Genomic DNA, 25014 nt, shown 5'->3' on the forward strand with positions numbered 1-25014 from the left:
AAATTTATTTTTATTTATTGGCTGCATTGGGTCTTTGTTGCTGCGCATGGGTTTTCTCTAGATGTGGTGAGCGGGGGGGCTACTCTTCATTGCAGTGTGTGGGCTTCTCATTGTGGTGGCTTCTCTTTTTGCAGAGCACGGGCTCTAGGCATGCGGGCTTCAGTAGCTGCAGCACATGGGCTCAATAGTTGTGGCTCTTGGGCTTCAGAGCACAGGTTCAGTAGTTGTGGCACATGGGCTTAGTTGCTTCACGGCATGTGGGATCCTCCCAGACCAGGGCTCGAACCCGTGTCCCCTGCATTGGCAGGCAGATTCTTAACCACTGTGCCACCAGGGAAGTCCTCTAATTTTTGAGCTTTGAGAGTTCTTCATATATTCTACATATGAGTATTTTATCAGATATCTGTTTTACACATATTTCTTGAAATTCTATGATTTGTCATTTCATTTTAGCAATTTTAACAGCAATATATTTGATTTAATTCTTTATTTAATAGTTAATTTATCAATATTTTTTCTTTTATAGGTTGTGCTTTTGATGTCATATTTTTTGGTTGTGCATTTAGGTCTATGATCCATTTTGAGTTAACGTTTGTATCATATCTGGATTAAAGTTCGTTCTTTTGCAAAAAAGTATCCAAATGTTCCAGCATTATTTGTTGACAAGACTATCCTTTCTCCACTGAATTACCTTCTCAGCTTTGTTCAAAATCAGCTGTCCATATATTTATGAGTTTATTTCTAGACTGTTCCATTCTACTCATCTGCTTGGCTATCTACAATTCTACACTGTCTTGATAATGAAGTTCTGTATTAAATCTTAGAATCAGGGTTAGATCTGTAATTTTGCTCTTCTTTTTCAAAGTTGTCTTACCTATTCTATATTCTTTGCCTTCCCATGTGAATATTAGCATCAGCTTGTCAATTTCTATAAGAAATCCTGCTAGTATTTTGATTGGAACTTTATTAAGTCTATAAATGCATTTGGGGAGAATTGACATTTTTTCAGTATTGAATCTTCTAACCCATTTTTCCTTTTATTTAGGTATTCTTTAACTGCCCTCAGAAAAGCTTTTGTTCTTTTTCAAATTATAGGTCCTGCACATTATTTGTCAGATTTAATACTGTTTTCATGTTTATTATAACTGTACACAGTATTTTAAACTTCAGTTTCTGAATGTTTATTGCTACTATACAGAAGTGCAGTCTATTTTTAAATATTGATCTTGTATTCTGGAAACTTACTAAACTCATCTAATAGTTTTAGTAGCTCTTTGTGGATTCCATTTGATTTTTCTACATAGATGATTATATTATCTGTTTAAAATATAATTCTCTCTTCTCATCCAATTTGGATGCTATTAAGGAAAAAAAAATCATTCATTGACACTTGTTGAAGATAGTAAGGAAGACTCTATTCAAGGGTAGGCTATTTTACCAGGTGTAGGGACCACTTCAATGGGATCTTGCAATGGGGGAGAGATGTTAAGCTCAACTCTGAATATAGCATAAGCAAGTACTTGTAGCCAAGGAGCAGGCAGGGGAACAGTAGATAGAAAATTACCAAGAAGAAACAACAGAAGTAAGGGGATTCTGGCTAAACCCACCTCACAGTGTTGCTGAAGGCAGGCTAGGGTGATCAGACATCACCTAGGGGATGGTGGAGGATAAGGAATCTATGTATCAAGGATAGTCAGATATCAAAGGCAGGGGTATTGGTCAAACTGACTTAGCAGGATTCTTGCTAAAATTGGACAATTCAGGGATGAATATGGAAGTCTGATAATCAGGCCTGGTTGAAAAAGAGCTCAAAGGAAACTGAGTAGAGTTTGATCAATGACAGAATCTTTGTCAATATCTTCCATTCATTCTAAAATTATTTTATTTCACAAATAAAACTGTCCATTACAGAAATATTTGAAAATATTGATAAACAGTAAGAAAATAAAAATATTTTATAATCATCTAGAAATATACTGTTAATATTTTAGTATGAATCTTTTAAATTTTTCTGTCATATATTATACAAACGCATGTTTGCAAATAAAGAAACTATGCAAATATATACTGTTTTGCAACTTGCTATTCTTGCTTAATATATTTGGAGAGAGAACTCTAGAGAAAGGAATTCAAGTTCCTACTCTGATCCCGTTTGCACTTCCCTTACTCCTTCTCCCAAAGTAAGAAGATATTAATGTGATGTGTGAAGTGACAAGATTCTGGTGGGACCACATGGGTGGGCTTAAGGGGCATCCAAAATTCAAACTGCGGCTTTGATTTACCATAGCTTGTCTCTTCTTTTAACAGAAGTACTAATAGTCCTCAGGCATGCTCCCTTGAAACAGGCCAGTCATCTCTTCTTTTTTTATTTATTTATTTCAGTTTTCTTTTTCTTCCAGTTTTATTGAGATACAATGGACATACAACACTGTATAAGTTTAAGGTGTACAGCATAACGATTTGACTCAATACATCATGAAATGATTACTACAATAGGTTTAGTGAACATCCATCATCTCGTATGGATAAAAGTTAAATAGGAAAAAAAATTTTCCTTATGATTAGAACTCTTAGATTTACTCTGTTAACTTTCATATATAACATACAGCAGTGTTAATTATATATAGTTATGTACATTACATCCCTAGTAACACCTCACTTTATTTTTTTAATTTTTATTTTATATTGGAGCATAGTTGATTAACAATGTTGTGTTAGTTTCAGGTGTATGGCAAAGTGATTCAGTTATACATGTACATGAATCTATTCTTTTTCAAATTATTTTCCAATTTAGATTATTACAGAATATTGAGCAGAGTTCCCTGTACTATACAGTAGGTGCTTGTTGGTTATCTATTTTAAAAAACAGTGGTGTATACATGTCAATCCCAAACTCCCAATCTATCCCTCCCTCCCACCTTTCCCCCAGTAATCATGTTTGTTCTCAAAGTCTGTGAGTCTGTTTCTGCTTTGCAAATAAGTTCATTTATATCATATTTTTTTAGATTCCGCATAAAAATGGTATTGTATGATATTTGTCTTTCTCTGTCTGACTTACTTCACTTAGTATGATAATCTCCAGGTCCATGCATGTTGTAGCAAATGGCAGAATTTCATTCTTTTTAATGGCTGAGTAAAATTCATTTGTATATATGTACCACACCTTCTTTATCCATTCATCTGTCGATGGACATTTAAATTGCTTGCATGTCTTGGTTATTGTAAACAGTGCTACAATGAACATTGGATTGCATGTATCTTTTCCAATTACGGTTTTCTCCAAATATATGCCCAGGAGTGCGATTGCTGGGTCACACGGTAGCTCTATTTTTAGTTTTTTAAGGAACCTCCATACCGTTCTCCATAGTGGCTGTACCAATTTATATTCCCTCCAACAGTGTAGGAGGGTTCCCTTTTCTCCATCATCTCTTCTACCTGACTAGAGAAATAAGCTCACCCTGGACTTTTCCGTCCAAACATGGCCAGCTCCACTTCACTCTTTCTTTTCCAAGCTGGCCACCAGGCTTTGGTCTGGACAGTGCAGGCCAGCTTTGTGCACCAAAGGTTAACTTGTACACGTTTGGTTCCATTTCTTCCAGTGCTAGTAATCAAGATTTAGATTAGGCTTAACAAAAACTTCCTTGGACTTCTAGTCTAGGCCACAATATTCTGTCTTAGTTTGACCAAGGCTCAGGTAGCAATACATTTTACTTTGCATTCTTTTCCTTGCATTTATATCTTTCTCCAGGACGTAAAAAGAATATTTAGGTACTTCTCCCCAAAACTCATAGAAGATGAGTTAGCTATTTCTGCTTATCTGTTTTATATAAAATATATGGACTTGGACGTTTTTTTTGTTTGAACTTTAACTAAAAATCCAAATTTTAAAAAAGTGTTATGAGTATTCACATTATTTTTTATTTTTTATTTTTTATTTTTTACAATAAACTGCATATATTTAAGGTGTACAATTTGGTATCCCAATCCCCGAATTCGTTCCGCCCCCAACCCTCCCTGCTTTCCCCACTTGGTGTCCATATGTTTGTTCTCTACATCTGTGTCTCTATTTCTGACTTGCAAAATGGATGATTTGTACCATTTTGCTATAGTCCACATATATGCGTTAATATACGATATTTGTTTTTCTCTTTCTGACTCTCTTCACTCTGTATGACAGTCTCTAGGTCCATCCATGTCTCTACAAATGTCCCAGTTTCATTGCTTTTTATAGCTGAGTAATATTCCATTGTATATATATACCACATCTTCTTTATCCATTCATCTGTTGATGGACATTTAGGTTGCTTCCATGTCCTGGCTATTGTAAATAGTGCTGCAATGAACATTGGAGTGCATGTGTCTTTGAATTATGGTGTTCTCTGGGTATGTGCCCAATAGTGTCATTGCTGGGTCATATGGTAGTTCTGTTTTTACTTTTGCAAGGAACCTCCATACTGTTCTCCATAGTGGCTGTATCCATTTGCATTCCCACCAGCAGTGCAAGAGCGTTCCCTTTTCTCCACACCCTCTCCAGTATTTAGTATTTGTAGATTTTCTGATGATGCCCATTCTGACCAGTGTGAGGTGATACCTCATTGTAGTTTTGATTTGCATTTCTCTAATAATTAGTGATGTTGAGCAGCTTTTCATGTGCCTCTTGGCCATCTGTATGTCTTCTTCGGAGAAATGCCTATTTATGTCTTCTGCCCATTTTTTGATTGGGTTGTTTGTTGTATTGATATTGAGCTGGATAAACTGTTCATATATTTTGGAGATTAATCCTTTGTCTGTTGATTCATTTGCAAATATTTTCTCCCATTCTGAGGGTTGTCTTTTTGTCTTGCTTATAGCTTCCTTTGCTGTGCAGAAGCTTTGAAGTTTCATTAGGTCCCACTTATTAATTTTTGTTTTTATTTCCATTATTCTAGGGAGTGGATCAAAAAAGATCTTGCTGTTATTTACATCTAAGAGTGTTCTTCCTATGTTTTCCTCTAGGGGTTTTATGGTGTCTGGGCTTACATTTAGGTCTTTAATCCATTTTGAGTTTATTTTTGTGTATGGTGTTAGGAAGTGTTCTAATTTCATTCTTTTCCATGTAGCTGTCCAGTTTTCCCAGCACCACGTATTGAAGAGGCTGCCTTTTCTCCACTGTATAATCCTTGCCTCCTTTGTCATAGATTAGTTGACTGTAGTTTATCTCTGGGCTTTCTATCCTGTTCCATTGATCTATATTTCTGTTTTTGTGCCAGTACCATACTGTCTTGATCACTGTAGCCTTGTAGTATAGCCTGAAGTCAGGAAGCCTGATTCCACCAACTCCATCTTTCCTTCTCAAGATTGCTTTGGCTCTTAGGGGTCTTTTGCATTTCCATACAAATCGTAGTTTCTTGTTCTAGTTCTGTGAAAAATGCCATTGGTAATTTGATGGAGATTGCATTGAATCTATAAATTGCTTTTGGTAATATAGTCATTATCACAATGTTGATTCTTCCAATCCAAGAAGATGGTATGTCCCTCCATCTGTTTGTGTTTTCTTTGATTTCTTTCGTTAGTGTCATAGTTTTCTGAGTACAGGTCTTTTACCTCCTTGGTTAGACTTATTCCTAGGTATTTTATTGTTTTTGTTGCAATGGTGAATGGGATTGTTTCCTTAATTTCTCTTTCTGATCATTCATTGTTAGCATATAGAAATGCAAGAGATTTCTGTATGTTAATTTTGTATCCTGCAAATTTACCAAATTCATTGATTAGCTCAAGTAGTTTTCTGGTGGCATCTTTAGGATTTTCTATGTATAGTATCATGTCATGTGCAAACAGTGACAGTTTGACTTCTTCTTTTCCAATTTGGATTCCTTTTATTTGTTTTTCTTCTCTGATTGCTATGGTAAGGATTTCCAAAACTATGTTGAATAGTAGTGACAAGAGTGGACATCCTTGTCTTGTTTCTGATCTTAAAGGGAATGCTTGCAGCTTTTCACCATTGAGAATGATGTTTGCTGTGGCTTTGTCATATATGGCCTTTATTATGTTGAGGTAGTTTCACTCTATGCCCACCTTCTGGAGAGTTTTTATCATAAATCGGTGCTGAATTTTGTCAAAAGCTTTTTCTGCATCTATTGAGATGATCATGTGGTTTTGATCCTTCAATTTGTTAATATGGTGTATCACATTGATTGATTTGTGTATATTGAAGAATCCTTGCATTCCAAGGATAAACCCCATTTGATCATGGTGTATGATCCTTTTAATGTGTTGTTGGATTCTGTTGGCTAGTATTTTGTTGAGGATTTTTACATCTAAATTCATCAGTGATATTGGTCTGTAGATTTCTTTTTTTGTAGTATCTTTGTCTGGTTTTGGTATCAGGGTGATGTTGGTTGCATAAAATGAGTTTGGGAGTGTTCCTTCCTCTGCAATTTTTTTAGAAGAGGTTGAGAAGGATGGGTGTTAGCTCTTCTCTCAATGTTTGATAAAATTAAACTGTGAATCCATCTGGTCCTGGACTTTTGTTTGTTGGGAAATTTTTAATCACAGTTTCAATTTCATTGCTCGTGATTGGTCTGTTCATATTTTCTATGTCTTCCTGATTCAGTCTTAGAAGGTTATACCTTTCTAAGAATCTGTCCATTTCATCCAGGTTGTCCATTTTATTGGCATATAGTTGCTTGTAGTAATCTCTTATGGTGCTTTTTATTTCTGCAGTGTCCATTGTAACTTCTTCTGTTTCATTTCTAATTTTATTGATTTGAGTCCTCTCCCTCTTTTTCTTGATGAGTCTTGCTAGAGGTTTATCGATTTTATTTATCTTCTCCAAGAACCAGCTTTTAGTTTTACTGATTTTTGCTATTGTTTTCTTTGTGTCTATTTCATTTATTTCTGCTCTGATCTTTATGATTTCTCTCCATCTACTCACTTTGGGTTTTGTTTGCTCTTCTTTCTCTAGTTTCTTTAGGTGTAAGGTTAGATTGTTTGTTTGGGATTTTTCTTGTTTCTTGAGGTAGGATTGTATTGCTATAAACTTCCCTCTTAGAACTGCCTTTGCTGCATCCCATAGGTTTTGGATCGTGGTGTTTCCATTGTCATTTGTCTCTAGGTATTTTTTGATTTCCTCTTTGATTTCTTCAGTGATCTCTTGGTTATTTAGTAGCATATTGTTTAGCCTCCAAGTGTTTGTGTTTTTTACAGTTTTCTTCCTGTAATTGATATATAATCTCATAGTGTTGTGGTCAGAAAAGATGCTTGATATGATTTCAATTTTCTTGAATTTACCAAGGCTTGATTTATGACCCAAAATGTGATCTATCCTGGAGAATGTTCCATGTGCACTTGAGAAGTTTAATCTGCTGTTTTTGGATGTAATGTCCTATAGATATCTATTAAATCCAGCTGATTTATTGTGTCATTTAAAGCTTGTGTTTCCTTATTAATTTTCTGTGTGGATGATCTGTCCAATGGTGTAAGTGGGGTGTTAAAGTCCCCCACTATGATTGTGTTACTGTCGATTTCTTCTTTCATAGTTGTTAGCATTTGCCTTATATATTGAGGTACTCCTATATTGGGTGCATATATATTTATAATTGTTATATCTTCTTCTTGAATTGATCCCTCAATCTTTATGTAGTGTCCTTTCTTGTCTCCTGTAACAATTTTTATTTTAAAGTCTACTTTATCTGATATGAGTATTGCTACTCCAGCTTTCTTTTAAAGATTTCCATTTGCATGGAATATCTTTTTCCATCCCCTCACTTTCCGTCTGTATGTGTCCCTAGGTCTGAAGTGGGTCTCTTGTAGACAGCATATATATGGGTCTTGTTTTTGTATCCATTCAGCCAGTCTGTGTCTTTTGGTTGGTGCATTTAATCCATTTCCATTCAAGGTAATTATCGGTATGTATGCTCCTATTACCATTTTCTTAATTGTTTTGTTTTTGTTTCTGTAGGTCCTTTTCTTCTCTTATGTTTCCTGCCTAGAGAAGTTCCTTTAGCATTTGTTGTAGGGCTGGTTTGGTGATGCTGAATTCTCTTAGCTGTTGCTTCTCTGTAAAGCTTTTGATTTCTCCATCGAATCTGAATGAGATCCTTGCTGGGTAGAGTATTCTTGCTTGTAGGTAATTCCCTTTCATCACTTGAAATATATCATGCCACTCCCTTCTGGCTTGCAGAGTTTCTGCTGAGAAATCAGCTGTTAACCTGATAGGAGGTCCCTTGTATGTTATTTGTCATTTTTCCCTTGTTGCTTTTAATAACTTGTCTCTGTCCTTAATTTTTGTCAGTTTCACTACTATATGTCTTGGCATGTTTCTCCTTGGGTGTATCCTGCCTGGGACTCTCTGCACTTCCTGGACTTGGGCAGCTATTTCCTTTCCCATGTTAGGGAAGTTTTCAACTAGAATCTCTTCTAATATTTTCTCAGGTCCTTTCTCTCTCTCTTCTCCTTCTGGGACCCCTATAATGTGAATGTTGGTGTGTTTAACATTGTCCCAGAGGTCTCTTAGGCTGTCTTCTGTTCTTTTCATTCTTTTTTCTTTATTCTTTTCTGCATCAGTGATTATCACCATTCTGTCTTCCAGGTCACTTATTCACCCTTCTGCCTCAGTTAATCTGCTCTTGGTTCCAGTGTATTTTTCATTTCAGTTATTGTGTTGCATATCTCTGTTTGTTTGTTCTTTAATTCTTCTAGGTCTTTGGTAAACTTTTCTTGCAACTTTTTGGTCTTTGCATCCAATCTTTTTTCAAAGTTCTGGATCATCTTCACCATCACTATTCCAAATTCTTTTCCAGAGGAGTGCCTATCTCCTCTTCATTTAGTTGTTTTTCTGGTGTTTTATCTTGTTCCTTCATCTGGTACAAAGTCTTTTGCCTTTTCATTTTCTCTGTCTTTCTGTGGCTGTGATTTTCAGTTCCACAAGATGAAATAGTGCTGATACTGCTTGATTCTGCTGTCTGCCCTCTTGTGGAGGAAGCTTTCTTGGAGGCTTATGAGTGCTTCCTGACGGGAGGGACTGCTGGTGGGTTGGGCTGGGTGGGCAGAGCTCAGTAAAAGTTTAATCTGATTTGGTGGGTGGAGCTCAGTGACACTTCAGTCTGCTTGTCTGCCAGTGGGTGGGGCTGTGTTCTGACCCTGGTGGTCTTTGGGCCTGAGGCTACCCAGCACTGGAGCTTACAGGCTTTTTGGTGGGGCTAATGGTGAACTCTGGGAGGGCTCACACCAATGAGCACTTCTCAGAACCCCTGCCACCAGTGTCCCTGTCTCCTCAGTGTGCCACAGCTGCCCCCCACCTCTTCAGGCAGCCCTCCAACACCAGCAGGTAGGTCTGCTTCAGTCTCCTATGGGGTCACTGCTCCTTCCCCCTGGGTCCTGTGAGCACACTTTTTTCTGTGCCCTCCAAGAGTAGAGACTCCATTTCCCCCAGTCCTTTGGAGGTCCTGCAATCAAATCCCGCTGGCTTTCAAAGTCTGATTTTCTGGGGATTCCTCCTCCTGTTGCTGGACCCCCAGGTTAGGAAGCCTGACGTGGGGCTCAGAACCCTCAAGACTTATGCAGTATAACTGTTTTCCAACGTGTGAGTCACCCAACCAGCATTTATGGGATTTGATTTCAACGTGATTGCTCCGCTCCTACCATCTCACTGTGGCTTCTCCTTTGTCTCTGGATGTGGGTTGTTTTTTTTGCTGAGTTCCGGTGTCTTCCTGTTGATGATTGTTCAGCAGTTAGTTGTAATTCCAGTGCTCTTGCAAGAGGGAATGAGCTCATGTCCTCCTACTCTGCCATCTTGATTTTTCTCTATTTATTTTTAAATAAGCTTTGATATCTTATATTTTGCTTGGGAATTTGCTCACTTCATCTAGATTGACAAATTTTCAGACATAAAATTGTTCAAGATTTTTTTTTTCTGTCCTTTAAGCATTATAGCATCTGTAATAATGTTCCTCTTTCTCTTCTGATGTTTGCATTTTCTGTCATTTAGTAATTTAAGTTTTTTCTCATCTTGGCCAGTTTGGCTAGAAGATTATCAATTTTATTCATCTTTTCAAATAACCAGCTTTTCATTATATTCATTTTCTCTATTACTTTTGTTTCAATTTAATTGATTTCTGCTCTTATATTTATTATTTATTTCTGCTTGCTTTGGGTTTAATTTACTCTTCTTTTTATTGTATGTTAATGTGGAAGCTTAGAACATTGATTCAATCCTTTCTTCTTTTCTAATGTAAGTATTTAATGCTATAGATTTCTCTTTAAAAATTCTTTTAGCTATACTCCACATATTTAAGTATTTGTATTTTCATTTTCATTGAATTTAAAATATATTCTTATTTTCCTTATGACTATTTCCTTGATCCATGGATATTTAGAAAGATGGTTTTTAATTGCCAAATGCATGGATATTTTATAGATATCTTTCTTTTATTGCTATCTAATTTAATTATGTTATGGGTTTATATTTTGTATTAATTCAATTATTTTAATTTTTTAATCTTTAAAATTTTATTTAAAGCCCATTATTGAAGTTTAAATGGAAAAATTATCAAAGTGTGTTTTGCTATTTATTCAAAAACTTGGTATCAATACAAAATACCTTAAATTTTTGTTTGTTTGTTTTCCTTTTTTTTAAAGCTGAGGTATAGTTGATATACAGTATTATATGTTTCAGGTGTATAACCTAGGTGTGATTCACAAGTTTTAAAGTTTATACTCCATTTATAGTTATTATAAAATATTGGCTATTTTCCCTGTGCTGTACAATATATCATTGTAGCTTATTTATTTTATTCATAGTAGTTTGTACCTCTTAATCCTCTACCCGTATATTGTCCCTCCCCCATTCCCTCTCCCCATCAGTAACCACCAGTTTGTTCTCTATATCTGTGAGCCTGTTTCTGTTTTGTTAAATTCACTAGTCTGTTTTATTTTTTAGATTCCACATATAAGTGATATCATACAGTATTTGTCTTTCTCTGCCTGACTTATTACACTTACCATAATGCCCTCCAAGTCTATCCATGTTGGTACAAATGGCAAAGTTTTATTCTTTCTTATGGCTGAGTAGTATTCCATTGTATATATAAACCATATCTTCTTTGTTGATGGACACTTAGGTTGCTTCCATATCTTGCCAATTGTAAATAATGTTGCTATAAACCTTGGGGGTACATACATCTTTTTGAATTAATGTTTTCATTTTCTTCAGATATAGACCCAAAAGTGAAGTTCCTGCATTGTGCAGTAGTTCTATTTTAAGTTTCTTGAGGAACCTCCATACTGTGTTCCACAGTGGCTGCACCAGTTTACATTCCCACCAACAGTTTATGAGGGCTCTCTTTTCTCCATATTCTTGCCAATATTTGTTACATGTGTTCTTTTTGATGACAGCCATACTGGCAAGTATGAGGTGATATTTTATTGTGGTTTTGATTTGCTCTTCTCTGATGATTAATGATGCTGAGCATCTTTTCATGTGCTTGTTAGCCATCTGCATGTCTTCTTTGGAAACCATGTCTATTCAGGCTGTGGGCTCAGGGGATCTTAAGGCAGCCTGTCTGCTGGTGGGTGGGGCTGTGTCCCTGCCCAGTTAATTGCTTGGCCTGAGATGTTCCAGTACTAGTGCTAATGGGCTGGTGGGCATGGGTGAGGCTGGGTCCTGAGGCTAATAAGCTAGAAGGAGGATTCCTAAATGGTGAATGCCAGCACCAGTGTCCACATGGTAGAACAAGTTTCCCAAAATGGCTTCTGCCAGTGTCTATGTTCCCAGGGTGAGTTGCAGTTGCCTCCTGCCTCTCTGGGAGACTCTCCAGATCAGCAGATATGTCTGACTCAGACTCCTTTCAAATTACTGCTTCTGCCCTGGGTCCCAGAGCATGTGAGATTTTGTGCACACCCTTTAAAAGTGAAGTCTCTATTTCCCACAGCCCTCTGGGACTCCCAAAATAAGCCCCACTGACCTTCAAAGCCAAACATTTTGGGGATTCATCTTTCCAGGATGGACCCCTGGTCTAGGGAGCCTGATGTAGGGCTCAGACCCCTCACTCCTTTGGGAAAACCTCTGCAATTATAATTATTCTCCCATTTGTGGGTCCAGAGGTATGAGAATTGGCTATATCCCGACTCGGTCCCTCCTACCCATCTTGTTGTGGTTCCTTCTTTATATCTTTAGCTGTAGAAGATCTTTCAAGTAGGTTACAGTCTTTTTCACTGATGGTTGTTCTGTAAATGGTTGTAAATTTGGCATGCTCCTGAGAGGAGATGAGCTCACGGTCTTTCTACTTCATGATCTTGGTGCCTCCCCTAACTCAATTATTTTAAATATTACACAGAATAGAGATTATTTTGGTGACTTTTCAACATGCATATAAAAAATAATATTTATTCTACTGTTGTTTGATATAGTATTCTATAACTATCAAATTGGTTGATAATGTTCTTCAGGTCTTCTCAACTCATTAATTTTCTCTCTATTTTTTCTATCAATTATTGAAAGAGGGGTATTGAAGTCTTAATCTATAATTGTCTCTTTCTTTTTGTCTGTTTCTCCTTTCCATTCTATCAGTTTTTGCTTCAAGTATTTTAAAGCTTCATTGTTCAGTGCTTACAGACTTAGTATTATTTTGTCTTTTTTGATAAATTGAATCCTTTATCATTCTGCAATGTCCCTATTTATCTCTGGTAATATTCCTTTTTTGTTTGCTAGCTACTCCAGCTTCCTTTGATTAGTATGTCTGTTTTTCATACTTTTTACTTCTAATTCATCTGTGTCTTTGTGTTTAATGTGTGTTCTTCTCAACAGTGTATAGTTATAGCATATAGTTAGATCTTGCTTTTGAATCCAATTATGAATCAGTCTTTTATTTGGTATATTATGCCATTTATATTCAATGAATTAAGTTATTGATGTGACTGGATTAAAAGCTATCATTTTGATAGATGTTTTTCTATACATTCCATTGTTCTTTGTTCTTCTTTCCTCTTTTTCTGCCTGCTTTTGGAGTATAGAAACTTTTTTATGACTTCACTTTATATCTACATTTGGCTTATTATTTATGCATTGTCTATCTTTTGGTGATTCTCTTAGAGTAAACAATATATTACTTTAATTAATTACATCTACCTTCAAATAATATTATACCACTACATTTGTAGGGTAATAATCCAACAAATTGCGATTTCTCCCTCCAACCTTTTCTGATATATTGTCATATACTTTACTTTTATCTGTAAAGGTTCAATATATTGTTACTCTTTTGGCATTCAGTTACCTCTTAGATTAATTCAAAATAAGAAAGAAAGACCGTTTTTGTATGAATCTTAATTTTTAACTATTTTCATAGATGTTTGTGTAGCACCAAGTTTCTCTCTGATATCGTATTCTTTCTTCCTGAAGCACTTCCTTTCATATTTTTTGCCTCTAGGACTTTGGGTAATGATTTCTTTGTTTGTTCTTACCTTGAAAGTTCTTATTTTACAATTTTTTTTTCACTTTGTCCCAGGCTTCTTTATTTCAGAACAAAGTGATGACTGACATCGGGTTTAAAATCAAGAACATCAATGAATTTTACCTTCCTTCCAACTATTTTCCTCAAAACTCCCTGCCCCGATTCTTCATGTTCCCAATTTATTGAATGTTTCCTATTTATTGAATGAAAAACCTAACTCCAAAAGCCCTGGCATAAATCCCAGGGTCCTTTTTCCCCAGTTTCTCCCCCTTTCCTCTTCCCCTACTCCAGCCCCCACCCCTAAGTTTGAATGCATGGGAAAACCCAGAGTAGTGACCTGGACAAAGGCGAACACTTCACCCTCAAAGGTCAAAGGGGCCAAGGAGTACAGAGTAGTAAAGTGAGAGCTCCCATAGTCTAGGCTACTGAAATGGGCTCCGGTGCCAGAGGAAAGCACACTGGTGCCCCCATGAAAGGAGACTCAGCAGCCTCAAAATCCTCTCCTTGGGAATAGTTCCTGCTTGATTGACTGCCCTTCTGGCACCAGGTACAGAGCCACACTCAGACTATGTGCTTGTCAGTGCCAAGCTACTTAGTTCTTAATGGACACCTGCTCTCCCTTTGAGCCTGCTGCAGGAGGAACTCCTCTTTGCCTTTCCCCTGAAGATTCTCCTTGTTGTCAGCTTCCTCCACCTACTTCTGCAGCAGGGGACACAGCTTACACACATTACTGACTCTGAGCTGCAGAGTCTCAAAACAGCAGATGCTCCTTTGGCTAAACACCTTCCCACAGGCTGATGCTCTTCTGCTTTGGAGCTTTATTGTAAAGTTCTGATGTCCCAAGACCCCTCCAGGTTTTGCTCTAGCTTCACCTTGTCCTGCTTCATGGTACCAGGAAGACAGCACAAGGCTTGAGGGAGGCCCTTTTGGAGTTGCTTTCAACCCTGGCCCCAGACTAGCCCTCAGGCTGAGAGGTTTCCAGCTGCTTTGAGGGTCCAGCCCCATTCCAACCTAAAGGACCCACTACACCATCCCTCTACAGAACTCACATAGCACTGCTTACCCAGGACCCCAAAAACTTCAGCTACTGTCCAAACCCTGCCCAATTCCTGGACCATATTGGAGAGGGCACAGAAGAGGGGTGTTAGAAGCCCAGCCAGATGAGAAGGTCAACCTAGCCCAGCTCCAACCCTCCTGACCCATCACCTACACCTACCCCTACATCTGTGGGAGTAAAAAAGGCAAAGTTCAAAAGCAAGTAGGTTTCCCACAATGAGGAAGAAAGTCCCGCAAGTGGGGGACCTGGACCACATTAATTTTGGGAAGTTATTTTTTTAGGTAAAATTCTAAGTTGGCAGGTCTCTTTCCCCCACAGTTTGAAATATGTCACTCAATTAGTCAGTTATCTTCTGGCTTTGTACTTTTTCCTCCTCTCTGGCTACCTTCAGACTTTTCTTTTTATCTTTTGGTTTTTAGCCACTTCAATATAATGTGTCCAGGTGTTTTTGTGTTTTTATTTTCTTATGATTTGGTTTCTGCTGTTTTATTTATTCTGCCTCAGGTTCTATGTGCTTCTCGAATCTTTGGTTTGATGACTTTCATTATTTTTAAAAATTCCTGACCATTATATTTTCAAATATTTCTTCTGCCCAGCTCTCATTATTTTCCTCTAAGTTTCCAGTTACACATATGTGAGATAACTTGATAGTCCTTCACAGTACTTGAATATTCTGGGGTTTTTTTTTTTACTCTTTTCTTTCTTTGTGTTCACTTTTGATAATACCTATTGACATGTATTCAACATCACTGTTGTTCCCTCTACTGTGTATAATTTACTGATGAGCTCACCAAAGGCATCCTTTATGTTTGTTCTCATGTTTTTAAAAAAATTATTTCCAGCATTTTCACTTGACTTTTAAAAAAAAACTTTCTATCTTTCTCTCTTTAAATTCTCTCTCAATCTGTTCATGCATGAAAACTTTAACATATTAATCATGACCATTTTAAATTTCTGATAAATTGACTGATAATCCCAACTTCTGAATCATATCTGACACTGGTTCTTTTGATTGTTTTTCATTTTGATATTGGGCTCTTTCTTGGGTTTTTTTTTTTGCTGTTTGTTTGTTTGCTTATTTTTGTTTGCCTCACAATTTCTAACTGAAGTCTGGTCTTCATTGTAGGATGGTAAAAATGGAAGTAAACAGTACTTAAAGGACAAATGAAATATCCTGAATTATAAAAAGTTAAAATACTTTTTATTAGCTGAAGTGTATATTTCAGATACAAAGTTAAAATGGACATCGACTATTAAATTTGGTAGAGTATATTGTATATGTGTGTGATGGGATGCAACCTCTTAAAGATATGAGGTAAAAGGAAGAAGAACCACGTTAAGATTCTGCTTAGATTTGAATAACATCTGGATAGATGGGGCATATCCAAAGTAGTGAGAGGACCCCCAACCATTGAGATTTCTGTAGAAATAATAATTGCTTCATAAGAAATAAGATAGTACAGGTATGCCTGGTTCCTGTATAGAACATTTAATTCTACCTTAGGGGAAAAGGGGTATGTATCTTAGTTTGTGTTCTGCCAGAGAGTGAGACATTATTTGAATGCAGTAATTTATTTGAGAAGTATTGATGAGTGAGAAAGTGATGAAGTGAAACAGGAAAGAGAATGCAGCTAATAAAGGGTAATTTACCAAACAAGTTACGACTGTGGGCAATCGAGCTTAATCTTTTTTGGAAACACCATGAGCCAGTATAGAGCATGAACATCAAATTTATATCAACCAAAGGGCAAAGGATTTAGGTATTTATTCACCAACTCATGTGAGTCGTTGGTTGATAAATGGCCTGGGCGAGAGTCTATGAATAGTAATTTCCCAGTTCCTGCAATCTGACTTAAATGAAGGTAAAATGTCTCTGGCCTTCAGAGAAAGCCCTCAGATGCAAATGTATAGTTAGAATAGACATGGGCAAGCACCAACAGTGTCTGTGACAGGGAATATATAGGAATCAATGGACACTGAGTGAATCATTCAACACCAGGTATTATAGTGAATCAGGCTATCCCTCAAGCAACACATTCTCAAAAACCTTAAATTGAGGTTTGTCCACAAATAACAAAAGATGATGAAAATTGCTCTTATAGGCTTAGAAAAGTGGAAAACAGTGTTTCAAAGTGAGTCATGGCATACAATTTACACTACATAACACAACATAGGGCATCTTAATTGGAATAAAGTCTCCTCTGATATTTGCCAAAATTCCCCTAAAAAAGTGATGGAATGTTATTTAATTTGTTTTATAGTCTTTAAAAATCTAACTAAATACTTATAATACTGTTCCCAGTCATATCATCATCATCCATTGGGTCATTGCTTACGGTGTCTAATACACAGGGCAGCCAGCAATACTATATTGTGTTGTAAATAGTGCCCCCGAGTTAAGCAGTGTACACAGTTTGCACGGCCATTCACAATCCCTCTTACACTTTGCTACAACACTATTCATGAAACCCGTTGTTATTCTCTCAATAGTTTATAAATGTTCTTCCACTGTCTCTGTACTTTTGGTGCAAAAAATGGGAAGTCAGATATTACTGTACATATCTTTACTTTGTTAGTAACCCAGTCTCTCTATCCAGAAGGTTGTAGATCTTCTCTTTACCCTGAAATCTGGGACTGTTTGCCAGGAACACAGACTTCTTGTGGCTGTTATACTACCATTGCTATCCATTGCGGATTATTTAGTTTAGGAATCCAAGATTTCCTTTGCTTCTAGGAAATGGCTTGATGAGCTATATTTTAGAACTTGCCAATTCTAGAATCTCCAGCTTAGAAGGCATAAATGCAAAATAGACTCCCTCCAGTGGTCAGTTCTCTCCAAAAATACTCTCAAAAATAAATGAGGTATATGAGATATTTTTCTGAAGAGTTTGAATATTATAAGGCTTCACAGCACTTTTGCTTTGAAATAATAGTGTCCTTTTTCACAAATCTAAACCCTTTCCCCCTGCCTGGTTGAAGAGAGGACAGGATGCCTTGCAGAAGCATGGATGGATTAGATACTTTGATTTCTATCAGCACTAAAGATGACCCTATTAAGTTCTTCCATTTATATGAGAAGGACCATTTTCTCCCAGTCCTGATTTGATTTCTAGAATTTTTTAATTCATTTGGCTTCAATGTGTTCATTTCTCTTGCCACTTCCTGTTTAGATGGCCGATTACATTTATATAATCATTTTAAGTTTACATACTCTCTATGTCCTGTAAAAAGTTGAAGATAGTATAAGACAGGGCAGTGGAGCTGCATTGCTGGCTTCAGTTCTCAGCCTTGCATCCTCCTACCTTATATACCTGTTGTGTCCATACATCATATTTTCTGTGTATGTAATTCTTCCTCTTAATTCTTTCTTACTGATCAACCGTATCCAGTTGTCACCTGAGGATTTTGCAACAGCAATGGGTAGCCAACGATATTATAAATTCAAACAAATTTTACATTTACTACTTTAGGATTCCTTTAAATTTAGAAGATTGCCAACAGAGAAAGTCTCTACACATTCCATACAGAGCAGTCAATGAAAGAACAATAAATATTACATTGTAGATTTTTACAATCACTTCAGAAATGAGAACTATTCCATTACTGGCATGTATCCAAATTAAGAAATGTTGCATCATGTAATTACAGAAATAAATTATTTTTACTTAAATAGCAAACATGCAAGAGATTATAAGTGTGAAAATTATGTAAATTTATATTTCTGCTGTATTAAACAAAGATTAATATAGTAGAGTAGACTGCTAATATCTGAGGAAATACATACTGAAATCTTTTAATATCTGTAAATTCTTGAATACCACAATTGCCTATAATTTCCCTGATAAAATGCACTATGTACTCGCATATATTTGAGCCATATTCAATAGTTCACCTTTGATTTTATCCCACCTTCCATTATTCTCAAGTAAAATCCAGCAATCTCTTATATTCTGTGTGTTTTACACATTTTCTTCATTACAAAGAAATTCTCCTCTTCAGGGACAATCTCCTCCAAGAAGTCACTTCATCTGAGTCTCTGAACAGTTGAGAAGCAGCAAGAATTTTGATATGCAAGCTCTAGACAATTATCTTCACTCAGTCACACCAACCTCGAACAAAGAAACATGCAAATGTCTGCCATAGTAAAATTACAAACAGCTATATCTAATTTAGAAGGAATTTACAGAGTGAAACATTGCAAATTCAAAATCCTTAATTTTAAAAAGGATGTTCTATTTTTCAGTAAGAATTCAGTTTTCAGTGGTATGAAGACCTCCTGCCACTGTAACAAATATCCATTGAAGCTGACTTTCATCATACAGCTCTCAGAAACTGCCCTAGACACTGCCTTCTGTTAAAATTATAAAGCCAAGGCTAACTGCGTAACTACAGTCCCCTTGTATTTTGCAAAATTTGAAAAGAACAAGTTTGAGTTTTGCCTTAAGAACAATTTATTTTTTCATTATTCTCCTCAAGGCACCTATAACCTCTTTGTTCCTCAGACTATAAATAAAAGGATTTAGCAGAGGAATTATGATTGTATAAAATAAAGAATATAGTTTATCCTGATTTTCAGCTGGTCCGGACCTAGGATGCACATACATGAAGAAGAGAGTGCTGTAGAACAAGGAAACAGAGAGCAGGTGGGCACTGCACGTGGACAAGGCTTTGCTCCTGCCCTTTTCAGACTTCTTTTTCAGAATGGCAAAGAGGACACATGTGTAAGAGACCATGATGGTCATAAAAGTGAAGGACTGTATAAAGACTGAAAATATAAAAATCAGGAGCATATTAACTCTAGGGTCAGTACAGGAAATCTTAAATAGTTGTAAAATTTCACAGTAGAAATAATGTATTACATTGGACTTGCAGAAAGTTAATCTACATAACAAACCTACATGCATCATGGGATGAAGAAACCCGATAATGTAAGAAACACCTAATAATTGAGTGCAGAAGATATCAGACATCACCACTGGATAAAGCAAGGGGTTGCATATGGCCACATAGCGATCATAGGCCATGACCACCAGGAGGAAACATTCTGTGTTTGCACTGGAAGCAAAAATATAAAATTGGGAGATGCACTCAACCAGGGATATCATATGATTCATAGATAAGAAATTCATTAGCATTTTGGGAGTCACAGAGGATGAAGAGCAAGTATCTGCAAAGGCTAAACTGCCCAGAAATAAGTACATGGGGGTGTGAAGATGGGGGTCCTTCCAGATGAGAAAAATCAGTCCCAGATTGCCCACCATGGTGGTGAGGTAGATGACCAAGAACACCAGGAACAAGGGGACCTGCAGCCTTGGAAGATCTGTAAGTCCTATGAGAACAAACTCTGTCACCAGTGTCTTGTTTGTCTCCATTATACTCACTCAGGCTATCACTGCAGTAAAAGAGTAGGTGAAGAACACAGTCATGAAAGACCATGAAACTAATCACATTGTATTTGAAAAAAATACATCTTCCTTATTTCTGTATTCCCTTTAATCAGGACATTTACCTTTTATCCTTGATTAAATATTCTTTAAAAACAATAAGCATTTGGGAAACTGGTCCCATAAACTGGGGCGGGGGGGGGGATATATATATATACATATAGTAATTATTTCATGACTTATGTAAAAGTGAGCTTATTTTGTAATTTGGCATGATTGCAATTTAATAATCATCTTCTAATATAAAAATCTTTAAAATAGGAATAGAGTCTAGCTATTTAAATATGCTAAAGAATAGTTATCAAAACTAATAGCACACCTTCTAAATAATACAGCATCTCCCTTCAGATTAAGAATAGATTGCAATTATTATGCAGCATTATCTTAGAAATTGTAATAGATCAAAGATACTAAAATTAAATAAAATAATAAAGATAAAATATCATAAAAGTTGTGAGATAAATTAATATGTTTTGCTGTTTTTGTATTGTTATAATTAAATAAATAATAGCTTTAGTAAGTACCAGATGCAGGATGAATACATAAATAATCACTAGATTTTTTGCTATATAAACAATAACCAATAAGAAAGAGAAATGAAAGGGCAATATTTCAGTTATAATAGTCATAAAAGTTTTAAATTCATTGAAATAACTTTTAATATGTAAGACCTATGTGAAGAAAATTACAAAAACTTACCAAAGGGCATTATACAGTTTCTGAAGAAATAACCAACATATGTTCTTAAATAAGAGGCTTAGTATTATAAATATGTCAGTATAATTGAAATTAGTTTCAGTTAGAATCCTAATCACTTTTTAATGTAATAGCACAAGCATAAAATTCATAAGAAATAAAGTTATTTTGAAGAGACAAGAAAAATATGAACAGTAAAAAAATCAAGTGTGCAGCACTAGTGTTAAAATGTAAAGCCATTCCATAAAATATGATATGGCATGGAAGCAGGAAAATATAATAGGAAAACAAAACAAAGACTCCAAAGCAGATTCAAGTATATATTAGAATTTAATATATTACATGGGTGATTTTTCAATTGAGAAAAATGATGATTCAATAAATAGTATGATTATATTCGCCTATCAGGAAAAAAGTAAGAATGACTCCCTCTCTTATGCCTGTTTTAAAGCTGCTGCCAGATAAAGGACTTAAAAGTTAAAAAATAACAAAACAAGAACAATTAAATACTCTAAGAAAATTCATAAAATATATATAATTTAAATACATTACAAAAATTTTTGACTAACATAAGAAACCCATAAATTATAAAGAAATATTTAGGTATATTTAATCTAATACTTCATGAAAATGGAGTATATATCAAACCTATAAAAAGGTAAAAGATTAATAAATTTGGGAAGAAATATGTATAATATTAAAATATCAGTACCTATCACATACAAAAATATTACAAATTGATAAAAGTCAAATAATTCAATAGAAAAATGAAAATGTAATTGAATGGGCAAGTCATAGAAAAATGTCAGCATGTATTCAAAAAATGTAGGAAAAGTTACTCTCTTTCCTCAATACTCAAGATGTGCAAATAAAATAGCAGTAAGACATCACTTTCACTCCTCAAATGAGCAAAATTTATTGCTTAATGAAATTTGGAAATGGCCACCCTCACATTTACTGGTGAGAATATAAATTATTAAGCCTTTTAAAAACAATTTGGCATTTAAAAAAAAATACACATACTCTTCAACCCAGCAATCCATGTCTGTAACCCATTCTATAGCAATAGCATATCATTTCATAGGAAGAAAAGTCTACTGCAGCATTGTTCATCGTGGCAGAAGCCTGGAACTAACATGAAAACCAATCAGGATGAAGCAGTGGTTGAATAAATCCTGGTGTAATCACACTAATCAACATCATGTCAGTCATTTCAAAATGAGTTATTGATCCCCCAATTGACTCAAGGAAAACTTCACAGTTAATATGGAAGTGAGAAAAGTAAGACACAGAGAACTGTATATGAGGTGATCACATTAAACAGACAATAAAGTAAAAATTCTCACTCTTTGTATATCTTTGAACACATGCACACATGTATATTTGTATATAACCATCTGAACATAAATATTGTGTGAATTGATAGACTCCAAGTTGTTGATATGTATGGTCTTATGTGTAGGTGAGAGAATAAAAGAGAGGAAAAGAGAGATAAACATTCCCCCCAAAAAAGTGTTTGCAATAAAAAACACAATATATGTTATCCTATTTATACAACTATATATATTAATATATGTACAAAGATATTTTTAATGATAGTCATAAGCATGTTAATAATTAAGATGAGAAAAAGAGAAACAATAAATATGCTATTATTGTATTTAGTAGGTAGCAATAAAAATTTTAATTAAAAAAATAGGAATTCATTGCAAGTAAAATTCTTTGTAAAAATATATCTTCAGTTCAGTAATTTTGGGGGTCAAGTAGATACACTTTTGAATATTTTCAGTGATATCTGACTTCAGCCATTGAGAGTGATTTCTTTCTCTTTCTTTTTTTTTGAATACTCAAAAAATATTTTGTAAATGAGTAAAATTAGGTACACAAATACAGTAAGGTTTTTTGTTTGTTTTTATAACTAAGTACATTTCTTTTTGGATATATTGATAAATGTTTTATAATTTTTGTCAATAATGCAAATGAAATATTTGATGTGATCTTTAAGTAATTTGACTTTCTTCTGTGACATGTAAAAGTAAATCCAAAAGAAGAGATCCTAAGATATTTGGAGATGAACACAGAGATTCTTAGATTACCTAGAAGGGGAAAATCCACCTATAATTTAGTGTGTAAATTCAGCTATTACTCAAAATGAATGACACAATTTTATACACATACTTTTTGCTGATTAAAATACATACAAAAATTTATCTATTTACCAAAATTATATTAGTTTAACCTTAAAATGTCTTAGTTTTTATTTTTCATCTTCACTGAGTATAGAACAAGAAAAAAATTAGCTTTAAGAATATATCTTTTAAAGTATATACCTGCAAGGAAACCTGGAAACACAATACAAATAGCAAGATTGACTGATATGTCTCCACTGAAAACTGGCCTTGTGAACAATGAGTACAGATCATTTAGTTTCCAAAGTGGACGTTTTGTCCTGAGTAAGCTTATCTAGCTTTCTTGCCAACTCTCAACCTATAATTGATATTTCCAAATTCACAATTAGGTCAAGAGCTATTAAGAATTTTGGATCTTTCACCATAAGATATAGATGATAGGTAAGTAGGTAGATAGGTAGGTAGATAGATAGATAGATAGATAGATAGATAGATAGATAGATAGATAGATAATCCTCATCCATTTGGAATTAAGGGGCCCACAAAAGTTATAATTGGTGATTTTATCTCATCCATGAGTAACTTAACGAAGTTTGAGCAGCATAATTTAGTTGTCTGTACCCTGACAAGAAAATTTTCTATAGATTATGAAATAATCTCTGAAACTTTTGAGTCATTATCATTATTTTCCCATTCATTTATTCTTCTATTACTCCAAGTTTACTGTTAAAAAGAAATCTTATTATGCTTGTCTCCTCAACAGTAAAACATCTAGTATTTTTGACAGAAATATGGAATTGTTTGTCCTGAAGAGAAAAAAAAATCCCATTTAATTACCAGGATTTTTATTGCTTACCTGGATATTTCATTATCAGAGAGGCAAATTGAAAAACTACAAATAATTAAATTTAGATCCTGGTGTCCTCACTCAGTTTCTGTAAGTCTTCAGGAGAATGAGAAAATGGTTGTTTTCTTGAAGGAAAGATGATGATTTTTCAAAGAAAATAAAGAAAAAATGTATATTTCCCTCTACCATACTCTACATTAGGGCCAGAGTCATCTTTACCAATTGCCAAACTGATTAGGCCACCACTGTTCTCACATGTATGGTCGCATTTACAAACCTTAAAGGAAGGAAAGTAGAAGGTGTAGAATGAAGCAGTGTTTACTTGTGTGAAGATTTTCCTTGGAAGCCTCAATTGCAGGGACATATTTATTTGTACTCTTTCAAATCTATTCATGAAAAAGTAAAAAGAATTTGGAATTCCCTCAATGAAAGTTACTGATGGATTCCCTGTAGGATGAAAGGCAAAGTCATTCTACATTGGGCATTATGAGCTAATCAGTAAGCAAATCACCCCAGACATACCCAGCTGTAACAATTAGAACACACTTTGTGTCATTAGAGTGCAGGCAACGTGATAAACTGCTTCTGAGCACTCTTTAGGACATATTAATTTCCTCAAACCTATTTCTCTTGATGTTGCCACATTCCAATGACCTGATAATTTCTTCAAATATCTCAGTGATCCATCAGACTCAGCATGTCCAAATCCAAATTTAGAGTCTTTTCAGACTTTTCACTAAACATGGACCTCAACCAGCCTTCTCATTCTCAATTAAGAGCATTACCACTTACCACATTTTTTAAAGAAACAAACTTGAGAGTCATCCCTCAAAGCCATGTCAAAACCATTGTCAAACCCACAGCTTGTTTCTATTCAATGTCTCTTGAAACCATCCACTTCTCTCCAAATTTAAGAAAACTGCATCTCCTACCTGGGAATACTGACATAATCTTTTAATATTCAATGTGTATTTTCTAACATTTTATCTCATACCATTCCCTACATTTGGGCCAGCATCATCTTTATAAAAAACCAAACTACTGAGATCACCACATGTTTTCACACCCATGGTGCAGCTCCACCTTAACCCTTAAATAACTTCCAATAGCTCTTAGAAGAAAAATCAAAACTCTTAAGTCCATATATCCCTTTCCTCATCCTAAAACATATCCAGTACTCCTTTATATAAAGTTTTTGTTCAGTGTAGTTCATAGATTCTTCAGGTGAATGATTTTGATGTTGCTGATAACAAAATCAAACTGGGAGTGGAAGTTAAAAATCAGAATTTCATTTGTGACTTCTGTATGTGATATATCTGAGAAATAAAATTCTGAGTCTATCCCTTTATTTTTCTAATCTTATCATGAGAGTGGAAAGAGTTCTTGAAAAGTGACTGTCTCTGGAGACCCA

General features: G+C 35.3%; 2 protein-coding genes and 1 pseudogene across 2 annotated transcripts in view; 1 reads left to right on the forward strand and 2 right to left on the reverse strand.

The window, feature by feature from the left end:
• The window catches only part of GABRR3 (gamma-aminobutyric acid type A receptor subunit rho3), a 725962-nt gene that overhangs the window by 568032 nt on the left and 132916 nt on the right, over positions 1-25014 (forward strand). The gene's annotated exons all lie outside the window — the stretch shown is intronic.
• On the reverse strand, positions 13624-17176 carry LOC130829857 (POU domain, class 5, transcription factor 1-like; annotated as a pseudogene).
• LOC130830403 (olfactory receptor 5AC1-like) lies at positions 18939-19862 on the reverse strand. The gene has a single exon (XM_057697610.1). It carries the CDS (start codon positions 19857-19859, stop codon positions 18939-18941), a length of 921 nt encoding a protein of 306 aa, XP_057553593.1. The 5' UTR covers positions 19860-19862.

The sequence above is a fragment of the Hippopotamus amphibius genome, chromosome 10 (genome assembly GCF_030028045.1).
Source record: "Hippopotamus amphibius kiboko isolate mHipAmp2 chromosome 10, mHipAmp2.hap2, whole genome shotgun sequence".
NCBI classification, from domain to species: Eukaryota; Metazoa; Chordata; class Mammalia; order Artiodactyla; family Hippopotamidae; genus Hippopotamus; species Hippopotamus amphibius.

Excerpts from the sequence above, each read along its gene's own strand:
- LOC130830403 (XM_057697610.1), bottom strand. The coding sequence starts at position 19,859 with ATGGAGACAAACAAGACACTGGTGACAGAGTTTGTTCTCATAGGACTT.